This window comes from Lithobates pipiens, unplaced genomic scaffold (assembly GCF_037356315.1).
Source record: "Lithobates pipiens isolate NorthernLeopardFrog02 unplaced genomic scaffold, aLitPip1_a1.2 Scaffold_23, whole genome shotgun sequence".
NCBI classification, from domain to species: domain Eukaryota; kingdom Metazoa; phylum Chordata; class Amphibia; order Anura; family Ranidae; genus Lithobates; species Lithobates pipiens.
In genome coordinates this window covers 219,561,768-219,573,961 of record NW_027507785.1, presented here as the reverse complement: position 1 = coordinate 219,573,961, position 12,194 = coordinate 219,561,768, and the positions used below count along the sequence as shown (strand labels likewise).

Here is a 12,194-nt window from a genome sequence, read left to right as displayed (position 1 = left end):
TGACAGGAAAGGGGGGCTCCTGCCCCCTTAAGGCATAAGCCTGAACCATGAGCTTTCTGATCCACGAGAAATGGTGGCCGACGAGACCGCTAGGACCTTCTTCGGACCAGCCACCGATACAAACCGCAAATCCGACCTCCAGAAAAGAGCCGTAGCAGACAGATACACCCGCAGAGCCCGGACCACATCCAAGGAATGATAAGCAACCTCTTTGTGCTTCCGTCCCTATGTCCTCGGCCGTCACATCCCAATGTCCTCATTTAGATGAAAGGCCGAAACAACCTTTGGAAGAAATGAAGGCAGCGGACGCAGCACCGCTTTATCCTTGTGGAGGATCAAGTAGGGAGACTTGCATGACAAGGCCGCCAACTCAGAAACCATCCTGGCAGATGTAATAGGCACTAGAAAGACTACTTTCTGAGAGAGTGTCAATAAGGGGATCTCACTAATATTTTCAAACAGCGGTTTCTGAAGCACAGAGAGCACCTGATTCAAATTCCACTGAGGAAGCGGTGGTCGAACCGGAGGGGTCACATGTCGAACCCCTTGAACAAACGTACTCACCAATGAATAAGTCGCCAAAGGTCGCTGCAAAAAAAAAAAAAAAGACAGCCAAAGCTGATACCTGCCCCTTGATGGTGCTTAATGCAATTTTCTGATCCACTTGTCGCTGCAAAAACAGCAGGATCCTGGAAACTGAATATGCATGTGGACACCACCCCATCTCCTCACACAAGGAGATGAAGGCCTTTCACATACGATAATAAATCTTCAGAGAAGATGACTTCCGTGCCCTCAGCATAGTGGAGATTACCAAATCAGACAGACCTTGGTCTCTTAACACCTGGCTTTCAAACAGCCATGCCGTTAAAACCAGCGATGGTAAAGCAGGATGAAGTATTGGACCTTGAGACAGGAGGTTCTCTTGCATTGGCAGCCACCAAGGAAAATCCGCCACCATTCTTATGATGTCAGCATACCAAGGACGTTGAGGCCAATCTGGGGTAATCAGAATCACTGGCATCCCCTCGGACTCCACTCTGCGTAGCAGACGTGGTAGAAGTTTGAGTGGGGGGGCATAAATGAGCCGATAATGCCCCCATGGAGCCACCAACGTGTCTGCCCAGGGATCTTTTGACCTGGCCACAAACCTCTGTACCTACCGATTGAGTTGAGAAGCCAAGAGATCCACATCTGGTGTGCCCCACCTTAGGCAAAGGAGCCATAATACCTCTGGATGCAGTGACCATTCTCTATGGTCCAGCAGCTGATGACTTAGGTAGTCCGCCTGCCTGTTTTCTACGGCCGACAGGGCCAGTACGCACGGCTCTTCCCACTGCAGGATGTGAGCGACTTCCAATGCTGAAGCCGATCTCCTTGTCCCTCCTTGATGGTTGGCATAAGCCACCACCATGGTTTTGTCAGACTGGATCTTGACGGGACGCCTCTGCAGCTTCTGTGACCATGTGGAGAGACACCGCCTGATTGCCCGAAGCTCCAGCAAATTGATCAGCAGGCAGTATTCTTCTTGCATCCAGTGACTCTGGGCCGACTGTACACCCCAAACTCCTCCCCAGCCGGTCAGGCTGGCGTCTGTTGTGATCACCGTCCAATGAAGAGGAAGGAATGACTTCCCGGACCAAAGGGACAGAGACCTCAGCCACCAGAGAAGAGAGACTCCCGGACTAGCTGGCTCACCTGAATTTGACAATCCAGGGATGACGGAAATTTGTCCCATTTGGACAGGATCTCTTCCTGCAAGACTCGAGTGTGGAATTGAACATACGGTACCTCCTCGAAAGTGGCTACCATGAGACACAGAACTCGCATGCAAAAAATGCAGCGACGACCACCTGCAGGACACCAACTTCACAGTGGTGTAGTGGTTAGCACTCTCACCTACCAGTAAGAAGGGTCGCTGGTTCAAATCCCAACCACGACACTACCTGCCTGGAGTTTGCATGTTCTCCCTGTGCCTGCGTGCGTTTCCTCTGGGTACTCCGGTTTCCTCCCACACTCCAAAGACATGCAGGTAGGTTAATTGGCTTCTGTCCAAAATTGCCCCTAGTATATGAATGGGAACCTTGGATTGTGGGCTCCTTGAGGGTAGGGACCGATGTGAGTGTGCAATGTACAGGGATAGGAACAATTGTAGACACTCACAGGTTGAACTGGAAGGACTGGCGTCTTTATTCAACCTTAATAACTATGAAACTATAACTATGAAACTATATAGGGACATGCAAGTATGCATCCTTGATGTCCAAGGGCGGCAGGAAATCTCCCTGATGGAACACAGTGACCGCGGAGCGAATGGATTCCATCCTGAACCTTTGTACTGTCACAAAGCCGTTGAGGACCTTGAGATCCAGGACGGGATGGACCCCTTCCTTCTTTAGGACTACAAACAGTTTGGAATAGAATCCCTGAAACCTTTCCGGCATCGGCACAGGTACTATCACCCCGCACAACAGCAGGTCCTGTACAGGGCTTCCCAATGAGCCGGAAGATGAAGGTTGGAGGGAAAAAAAAAATCTGTTTGGTAGACAAGAAACTATCTTGTATCTTGATTAAACCAGTTCGCAGACCAATTGGTCGGAAAGTAGGGAGGTTCCCCGAGCTGCAAACTCCTGAAAGCCTACATGATTTGCCCCCGCCCGACTCTAGGGTGGGGGCAAACCTTCATGCGGCAATAGATTTGCTTGCAGGTTTGTTTGGCTTGTGAAACCAGGGACGCTTTTGTCCCTCAGTGGGCACCTTGTCAGACTGGGAACGCTTACCTGCCGACCCGAGCATATGAAAGATTTGCTTCTGAGTGGAAAAGGAGGGCCCTTGCCTACGGCGTGGCTCCTTACCCTTCCTGGACTGTGGGAGCAACGCACTTTCTCCCCCAGTAACATTCTTAATAATGTTATCCAGCGAGGTTCCAAATAGCCTCTCCCCCTGGAAGGGTAAATCTGCCAGTGCCGTCTTAGATGCCTGGTCCACAGACCAGCATTTAAGCCAAATCAGGCGACGTAGCATCACAGCTGATGATGAGGCTCTAGAAAGCAAGGGCGCCATATCTAAGGCCGCATCACAGAAATGCTTCAGGCCCTGCACCAACTGGTCTGCCAGTTCCACACAGACCAGGGAAACCTGTTGCTTCTCCAACTCAAGGTGTAACAACTTAGCCCGCTCAGTAAGCGTCTGCGACACCAGGGCCATGGCTAACACTGTCCGCAATGCTGACCCCATCACCATAAGCAAGGACTGGGCAACTGCCTCAGCTCTTCTGTCTGCCTCAGCAAAGAATGTCAGAGTGCCGGGAAAATGGTCACCGGACTTCCAGAAAATGGATGATTAAGAAAAAACTGGCTGTGGGTACAGAAAAATGGCCGCGGTTCGTGCTGTGGCCGGCCCACATGGCATTTACACAAATACACCTTCATGGCCTAAAAATGGGGAAAACAACGAGCGGACCACCAACTGCCAGTGCAGCCCCCTGCCAGAACTCTGAGCACCCCCCCCCCCCACCCAGGCCAGGTACGTGCATCACACCCCCAATGCCCAGTCACACAGCAGCCCACAGCATGGGGAGGAGGGAAAGGGACAGGGAGAGAAGAAAGGGAGAAGGAGAAACCCCCAAGTCGAGTTTCCAGGGAATGTTCAGCTGCTCCATCTTGCAGAGACAGGTGAAACCATACTTACCCCAGAGACTGCTGCACGCATTCCATGGACAGACCCATCACCCGTGCAGTACGGGGTAGTTGTCGGCCACGGCACACTGTGACACAGACAGCAGTGATCCAGTCATGTGTGCCCCAGAGCATATAGCTCACCGGCCGCCCCTGGATCAGACGGGGCATGTCGTGACCAACCCAGCGCGTAGTTAAGTTCTGCTCACGCTCGATGGCCAGGCTGGGGAGACTACCAGGACCTATATTTTCCAGCCTGTCACCCAAGGCTGGGTGACAGGCTGGAAAATATAGGTCCTGGTGATTGTAGATCACAAGAATCAAAAAGCGGAAAAAATAAAAAACAAAATTCCCAGGACCAATGGTCCCCACCGGGAGCTATGTCCTTCTACACTAGGCTGAAGCAGAGTGAGGAGTTAATAGCCAGTAGGACCGCCCCCTGGGGAGCCAGAACAGAATGCAAGCAGGCAAGCGCCCTGACGACCAGTATGGGATGCAACTGTCCCCACACCGAGGAGCTTGGTTCAAGGCATAGATGGGAATGTAAAAGGCCAGATGATGGCCCAAAAAAGTGCTGGACAGCAATGGCGGTGGAGATCTTGATCATCAAGACACCTGGATATGAGGCTGAAAGTCAGGGGTACACACCAGCTGAGAAGCCGAACCTCAAGCCAGGGCTGTGGTGTAGCCTCTCACACACACTGTGCAGACCTGTGTAGACCCTGTGCAAGGAATAGCAGTGGGTAGGTGTATGTTTCAGTGTCCCGCCCTGGGAATACTGGAAATTCAATGACAGTTGCTAATTCTCTGTAACCTTTTTACTGCTACTTCAAGAGTTGACAGTTGCTCATCCTTCGAAAACACTTCATTTGCATGAATAATTCCTTCCAGCAGTCCACTGTGAGTGCTTGAGTTCCTGTCTAATGGCACTTTTTTTTGGTTTATGGAAACAAGGGTAAGCGACTTAACTATGCACAAAAACATAGGCACTGGGGTGATAGCAGCAGGTGCTCTGGACTGATGAGTCAAAATCTGAAACATCTGCTGTAGCAGGAAGCAGTTTGTTCGCCAAAGGGCTGTAGTACAATAATGAGTGTCTGCAGCCAACAATGAAGCGTGGTGGAAGTCTGTTGCAAGTTTGGGACTGCATTTCTGCAAATGGAGTTGGAGGATCAATGGTGTCTATAGGATACCATCACGGAGCGTGTCATTGGCCCCAAATCAAATTTGCAGTAGGACAACAACCCCAAACGTACAGTCAATGTCATTAAGAAATATCTACAGCATAAGGAAGAACAAGAAGTCCTGGAAGTCATGGTTTGGTTCCTATAAAGATCTGACCTCAACATCATTGAGCCTGTCTGGAATTACATGAAGAGACAGAAAGATCTGAGCAACCTAAATCCACAGAAGATCTGTGGTTCGTTCTCCAAAATGTTTCGAACAACCAACCTGCCCAATTCCTTTCAAAAGCTTGCGCATGTGTAACTACAAGAATTGATGCTGGTTTAAAAGCTAAAAATCAGTAACCCCAAATATCAATTTTATTTAGATTTCTTGTCTGTTTATTTACTTTCCATGTTGTTAACTGATGAAAATAAACTAAACACACTATTTCTGAACGTATTCCTAATTTTCAGCATTTTTTCAAACCTGCCTACATTTTTTGCACAGTAAATCTACATAAAAACAGAATGCAATGACCTGCAAATCTCGAACCCATATTTTAACAACCAAAAATAGAAACCATATCAAAATGTTTAAACTGAGAAAATGTACCATTTTAAGAAAAAATAAATAAGGTAATTTTGAAATTGATGACAGCAACGTCTCAAAAAGTTGGGACAGTAAGACTGGGCTTGCAATAGTAAGATTTTGACCGGCTCTCTATGGAGCCAGTTCACATATCTCCGCAGCAGGTCCGGTGGGTTTTGCAGAAAAATGCTGTGCCTCTTTTGGTTCGTTTCAGGTGCGAATTCAGCATAAAAATTTGGGCTGAAATTGGACCTGAAACTGAACCAGCACGCACTGGTCCCCTGCTGTGAGACAGATCCGTCTTGGGTGTGAACCGAGCCTTAGTGTAACTAACAAGGAAGCACTGGAAGAACATTTTTCAACTAATTCGTTTAATTCATAACAGATCAGCAACATGACTGGGTACAAAAAGAGCATCTTCGAGAGTCAGTATTTAAGAAGTAAAGATGGGCAGTTTTATCAACCCGTGAAAAGCTGTGTTTAAAAATTGCCAAACAATTTCAAAATAACGTTCCCCTATGTAAAATTGCAAAGCCTTTAAATATATAATCGTATACAATACATAATGTCATCAAAAGATTCAGAGAATCTGGAGAAATCCTTGTGCTCAAAGAACAAGGCCGAAACACAATACTCAGTTGTCCATGATCTTCTGGCCCTCAGACGGCACTGCATTAAAAACAGGCTTAATTATGTGATGGACACCACTGCATGGGCTAAGAAATACTTCCAAAAGTCACTGTCTTCCAAAAATGCAAGTTAACATGATCCAGAGATGGTGCGGTCTTCTCTGGGCCAAAGCACATTTAAAATGGTCTATTGCAAAGTGGAAAACTGTTCTGTGGTCAGGCAAATCGAAAATTTGACAACCTTTTTGGCAAACATGGGTCACATCCTCCGGACTAAAGAAGTGAGAGTCCAGGATCTGCCCCCCCCCCCCCTTGTTTCAGCGGTTGTAAACCCCCCTTGGTCATTTTTACCTACATATACTATATCAACAAGGTGCTTTGGGATGCGCATGTTGATGGGGACAAGGGCCTCCTCCCCAATGCGTGCATGTCCCCCCTCCCCCTTTTCTGGCCTGCCAGGCTGCATGCTCGGATAAGGGTCTGGCATGGATTTTGGAGGGACTCCACATTATTATTCTTAAAATTTCCGGTGTTCTGTGGTGCCCCCCCCCCCCCCCCCCGTTGAAAAGTCCCAGTGCGTGCGCAAAACGGAAGGGCACTCCAGCTGCTGTCACCATAGCACATGTACATCCAAGGAGGCTATTTTCGCCAGGAGATACCATTTCACAGGCATAATTGAAGGCTATGCAAAGAGCTGACACCGTAGCTGTTGCAGGGCGGTTTTGTCTGTGTTGCAACCCGCCCTTAGACACAGGCAAAACTTGCCGTTCAACAAACCGTCAAAAATGGTATCTCCCATCGAAAAAAGCCTCCTACGATGTGTGCATGCGCTATGGTGACGTCACGCCACCTGAACGTGAAACCAGCTGGAGTGCTGTTCCGTTCAAGCACTTTTCGACGGAAGGCACAAATTGACAGAACACCGGTAATTTTTTTTGGCATTCAGCTGTCAGCGAGGAAAAGTTCAATGGGTATAAATACTTTTTCAGGGCACTGTATATTTTTCCTTTCATTTCTATTTCAAACTGAATAGGTGGATTTCCAAGGTGAGGGTTTACGTATACTTTAATGAAAAAGGCCAGCAATGTAATACATTGAGAAAATGCAACAAATTTCTTACCCAGCTGTGACTGGTTTCCATCAGCCATCTGTATAAGCGCACTGTCTTTCTTATTGTACAGAATCTTCACACGCTGCACATCTCCATAAACACCTTTACATCAGATTCAAAGCAAAATGTAAAAAAAAAAAAAAACAAACAAAAAAACAAAAACGTAAACTGAGGTCTAATGAACTTCAATAAGATTTTAAGATCAAATGAAACAAAACACCAAAAGTACCATTCAACCAGTCCTGACATTCACAAGAATGAAAAGAAGATTTTGAACAGTGAACTTTGGATAAGAATATATTTGATATACCCTCAAAGCTATGTGAATGACAACAAAATTAAAGACCATGCAAAATAAATTCACATGCATTAAAATAACGTGTCTATAGTGATTTTTTTTTTTTTAAATAAAAGGGAAATAAGGAAAAAAATAAAAATAATTTAAAAAAAAAGCAGAAAATAAAGTACTATTTAACTTTACGCCAAAGTGCTAACTACAAATAAAAAATAAAAAAAAAGAGTGAAAAAAATAATTAAATTAATAATAAAAGTATAGTGCTAACAATAACATACCGAAGAGGGTAAACAGACTTTGGGGCGAAACCATCTTTAGAAGGAGAGAAGAGCAAGCAGCGTAAGACAAGAAGAGAGAAGAGTCGAGGAAGAGCGGAGATGAACAGATCATCCATAACGAAGGGTGGTTCCCGTAGAATGGTGAAGGTGGTCATGGATCATGGTTCAAGGCAGTTAATTGGGGCAAGTTGGTCCGAAGAACATATTGTTCAAGCAAAGAAGCATGAACATAGGGTTTGAAGAGGGGAGGGTGAAAACAGACACAGAACATGGGAAGACGTTTGACAGCAGTGTTTAGAAAACATTGAGGAATAGGAAGAACATCACACACAGGGAGGACACAAATATAAGGAGTAAGGGGGAGGGTAGGAGATGATGCAGAACAAAATAAAAAAAGAAGTGGGGAGAAAATAAAATAAAGGTCAGTACAAAGGAAATGCAGGAGTTTGGTCAGAAAAAAAAAAAATGGTTGGCTTATGTACTGTGCAAGAAGAACTAAAATGTAGTCATCCAAGACAAGTATGGGAAAACACATTCATCAGAATACAAGGTAGTCATTTGTTTTGACACAGGGAAGGCACGTAGCAGAAACAGTTTTAGATTTCAGTGCATAAAGCACACTTGGATTTGAAATGCTAAGGAAACATTATATGGATGGCTGGCCAATCTTTTAAACATGCAGATGGTACAGACGAATGTGTGACCAATGATTACCATACTCAGCACAGAAATGGCCTGCAGATTCTGGACTAAAGGCAGAGAAAATGTGATTCCGCAGGTAAACACATACCTAGTCATCAGGGTGTTCTATACCATGATGCTGATCAATGAAGCAATGTTTGCATACTCCTGACAGTGATTACCGATGCCTCACACAAGCAAACGTTTTTTTGTATGAAGTTTCTGACCTAAGAGCTGCTACATAGCAACAAGTCACAATTTCCTTTTGGCTAGCAATGGAGGTACTAACTGGTTGCTAGAGGGAAAAAGTTGTTAGAAACTTCATGTGGTATGCCTAATATTGCATTGTATTAAGAATCTCCTTGGTTGTGAGGGTAATCTAGTCAGAGACCCAGTTTGCCTGCCTTCAGTCTAGATGGCAAAGAAAAAAAAAAGACAAAAAAAAAAAAATGCCATCAAGATATCCTGGCAATCAAACTTCCCACATTTCATACCAGAATACATATCACCCAAAAAGAAATGAAGGAATAGAGCAAATGGCAGTATAGGGATAGGAAAAGACAGGTTTCAGAGGAAAGATACAGCATTAGAATAGATGACAGAATGCCCAGTTACTGCAAAGAATAAGAGATTACTAAGACAGGAAGAGAGCTTCATCAAAATCTTTGGTAGGACCTTGAAAGAAAAACGTATTAGAGTAGTTGATACAAATAGAGATTTGTATAAATAAAATAGAAAAGCAAAAATTGAGTGTGAAACAAAACCGCCAAAAAAAAAAAAAAAAAGGAGAAATTGATGCTGACCAATTCAAGTATGTAAGGTAATCACATAAAGCTATACAGATGGAGTGAAATGAATTGCAGTACATTGTCTAAAACTTAAAGACAACTGCAGGTCACTGGAGATAACAAAAACACAGAGTAGATATGTAACATTTCTGGAAATTTTAAAGCCAGGAGAAAACATTTTTTTCCCCTTCAAAAAAAAGAAAAGAAAAATTTGAAAAAAAAAAATGAAATAAAATTCAGTGTGGATTCGTTTTGATTTTCAGGCGTCAATGTATCTATAAATGAAGGTATTGTGTATTTTTGGGAAGCCGTGGTTTGTAGCACTTCCTTACTTGAAGATGCTGCTATAGAAACACTTTGTGATGATCCAGAAGCAGCAGAAAGTGTTTCTAGAATGAAAACTCTGGAGGGAAAAGCTACTACTGCACTTTCATTACGGTCCTCATCATTTCATAATGTATTTTTTAAATCTCTTTAGAGCACTCATGGCATGCCACAATGTGTTTTGTCACCATAGTAGCAATTAGAAAACAATATTTGTAAATTGCAGCATTGCTTTCAGCAGAAACTATAGATGTTAATCTCTCCATTTTACTGGGAGGAGGAAAATAAAAACCAATTCACTGACCAAACTATAGGGAAACATGCTGTGATGGTGTAGAACATTAATAAATAATTTAAACACTAAAATTAAGAATGTTTTTTACCCTCTTACCTGTCAATTAAGGCCTGAGAGGACAGAAGATAGCATATATTGTATCCCATCACCCACCCAACTGTAGCCACACAGGCAAACTAAACTGGAGCTTTTCCCCTAGAGTGCCCCCTAGCGGCAGATATGCATATTTCTCGTTTGAGAACTGCATTGGTCAGTAAAGGGTTACTTGAATTGTGTTTCAGGGTTTGCTCATCTTCAGCTGAGAGAACTTGCAATCATTTAAGACTTTATATAATGTCTCAAGCCCCATACTCACTCAATTTTTCTGCCGATTTTTGTCTTCAGATTTACCAAAACCATGTAGCGCAAGGGCCTGCCTGATTGCATACACATTGAAAAGCCTAAGGTTTGACCTCATATTACATGGTTTTGGTAAATTTCCTTGGTAAAGGAAAAACTCAGCAGAAAAACTGATATTGTGTATGGGGCTTCAGAAATTGTTCATGAAGGTCTTCATGTTGTAAAGTTTGAATACTGTGTCACAGATATATTATTTATCATTGTAAAAGAACATATGCCACACTCTTTCACATTTTTCCAGAAAAAAAAAAAGTTTTCTCCCAATTTTTCAGTTTTCCAGACCTTCCCATCTCTAGTACCCACCCAGAGAGCTGGGCCGAAAAATATTTTCTATAGACTTCCAAAAAGTTCACACCTTTTTGATACAAAAGAGACAATATGCAAAATAGGTTCTAAAAATTCTTTCAAAGGAGCCTTTAAACTGGTTACAGTTGGTGAAGCTTTTAGAATTATACTAATAATTTGCTTTTAGTAAATAAAAATGTCTTCTTGTTTATGCACTATATATTTTGATATTTAAAGGATCCACCAACTTAAAGCAGAGTTCCACCCATTTAAAAGTCAAAGTGTAGCTGCCAACTTAATAATCAGACACTCACCTGTCCCACGGTCCAGCGATGCAGGCGCAGAAAGCTTCGCTCCTCTCCCCCTCCTCTCTGTGGGGCCGGCATTCTGTGGGTACCCAGGCAATCTTCTGGGACCTGTGACGTGTTGCAGAAGATTGCAGGGGGAGAGGGGGGTGGGGGGCTGGGTGATCTTACTTCCGGCGGCAGGGAAGGAAGTGGGAGCTGGGTGCCTGTAAAAACAGGGTACCCGCTCCTTCCCCAAAAAAATGACATGCCAAATGTGGCATGTCAGGGGGGCACCAGCACTTACAAAGCGGAAGTTCCAATTTTGGGTGAAACGCTGCTTCAAGGCTGGGTTCACACTATTGCGAATTGAATATGGGTTTCCCCGCATCAAATTTGCATGTCAAGAGATTGTGACCGGCTTTCTATGGAGACGGCTCACACAACTCCAGAGCGAATTGAACAGGAGTCCTGTGCGTCTTCTGATCCATTTCAGGTCCAAATTCAGCCAAAAAATATGGGCTGGAATTTGAAATTGCACCTGAAACTGTGAATGGGGACGCACTGGAACCCTGCTGTGAGCCGCTCAGTGCCGCAGTGTGAACCCAGCATCAGTATATGCAACAGTCCTATGCTTCACTTAGCTATACCAATCATGTGCCTATTTCTGTCAAGCAAAGCAGCTGTGTCCAGAAAATTTCCCACTAGCCCAAAGACAACTCACAGTAATACCGAGGGACCAGAAGAGCAAATGTCCAAGCCAATATTACTTGCTGACCCATTTAGATGCATTTCAGGAATCTGCTAAATCTTTTACCACTAAAAAAAAACAAAAGAGCACTCAAGAATAATTCTGGGCATGATTTAGCATAGTTACACTGGTCCAATCTAAAAACACAAGGGTCACTTGCTCAGCACTGTTGTAATTCACAGAACCGTTTTTGCTTTCCTTTTTGCTTTAATGAATACAAGGTGTTTTCTGATTGGAGGGAGAAAGGGGGGATGAGGGTAGAGGGATATCACAATCTCAACCTTGTCCAATAAGAGAATGTTGACTACTATAGTGATTGTCAGCTTCCACAGAAATCACTCAAGGTATGATAAAAGCAGAAGTACATTGGTTGAAGCTGGACTAATGTAGCTATGCAATAATAAAAAAAAAAATCATATCTAGAATTCAGGTACAAACTCGTTTTCAGTGCACCATGGTATTTGCAAACTTACAGAAATGTGCTGATAAGTGCACTACTAATATTCCACATACAGTATGGAGAAAAAAAAAAAAATATTATTTATATATTTATATATATATATATATATATATATATATATATATATATATATATATATATATATATATATATATATATATATATATATATATATATATACA

At 43.7% G+C, this 12,194-nt stretch overlaps 1 protein-coding gene across 1 annotated transcript in view; it reads right to left on the bottom strand.

Moving 5' to 3' along the window:
* PTBP2 (polypyrimidine tract binding protein 2) overlaps nt 1-12,194 on the bottom strand; it is a 126,707-nt gene that overhangs the window by 20,194 nt on the left and 94,319 nt on the right. The window contains exons 10-11 of the mRNA XM_077452868.1: nt 7,746-7,779; nt 7,182-7,274 (exon numbers count right to left, since the gene is read on the bottom strand). Of these exons, the coding sequence (XP_077308994.1) occupies nt 7,182-7,274; nt 7,746-7,779 (127 nt within the window). The remainder of the gene's footprint in view (nt 1-7,181; nt 7,275-7,745; nt 7,780-12,194) is intronic.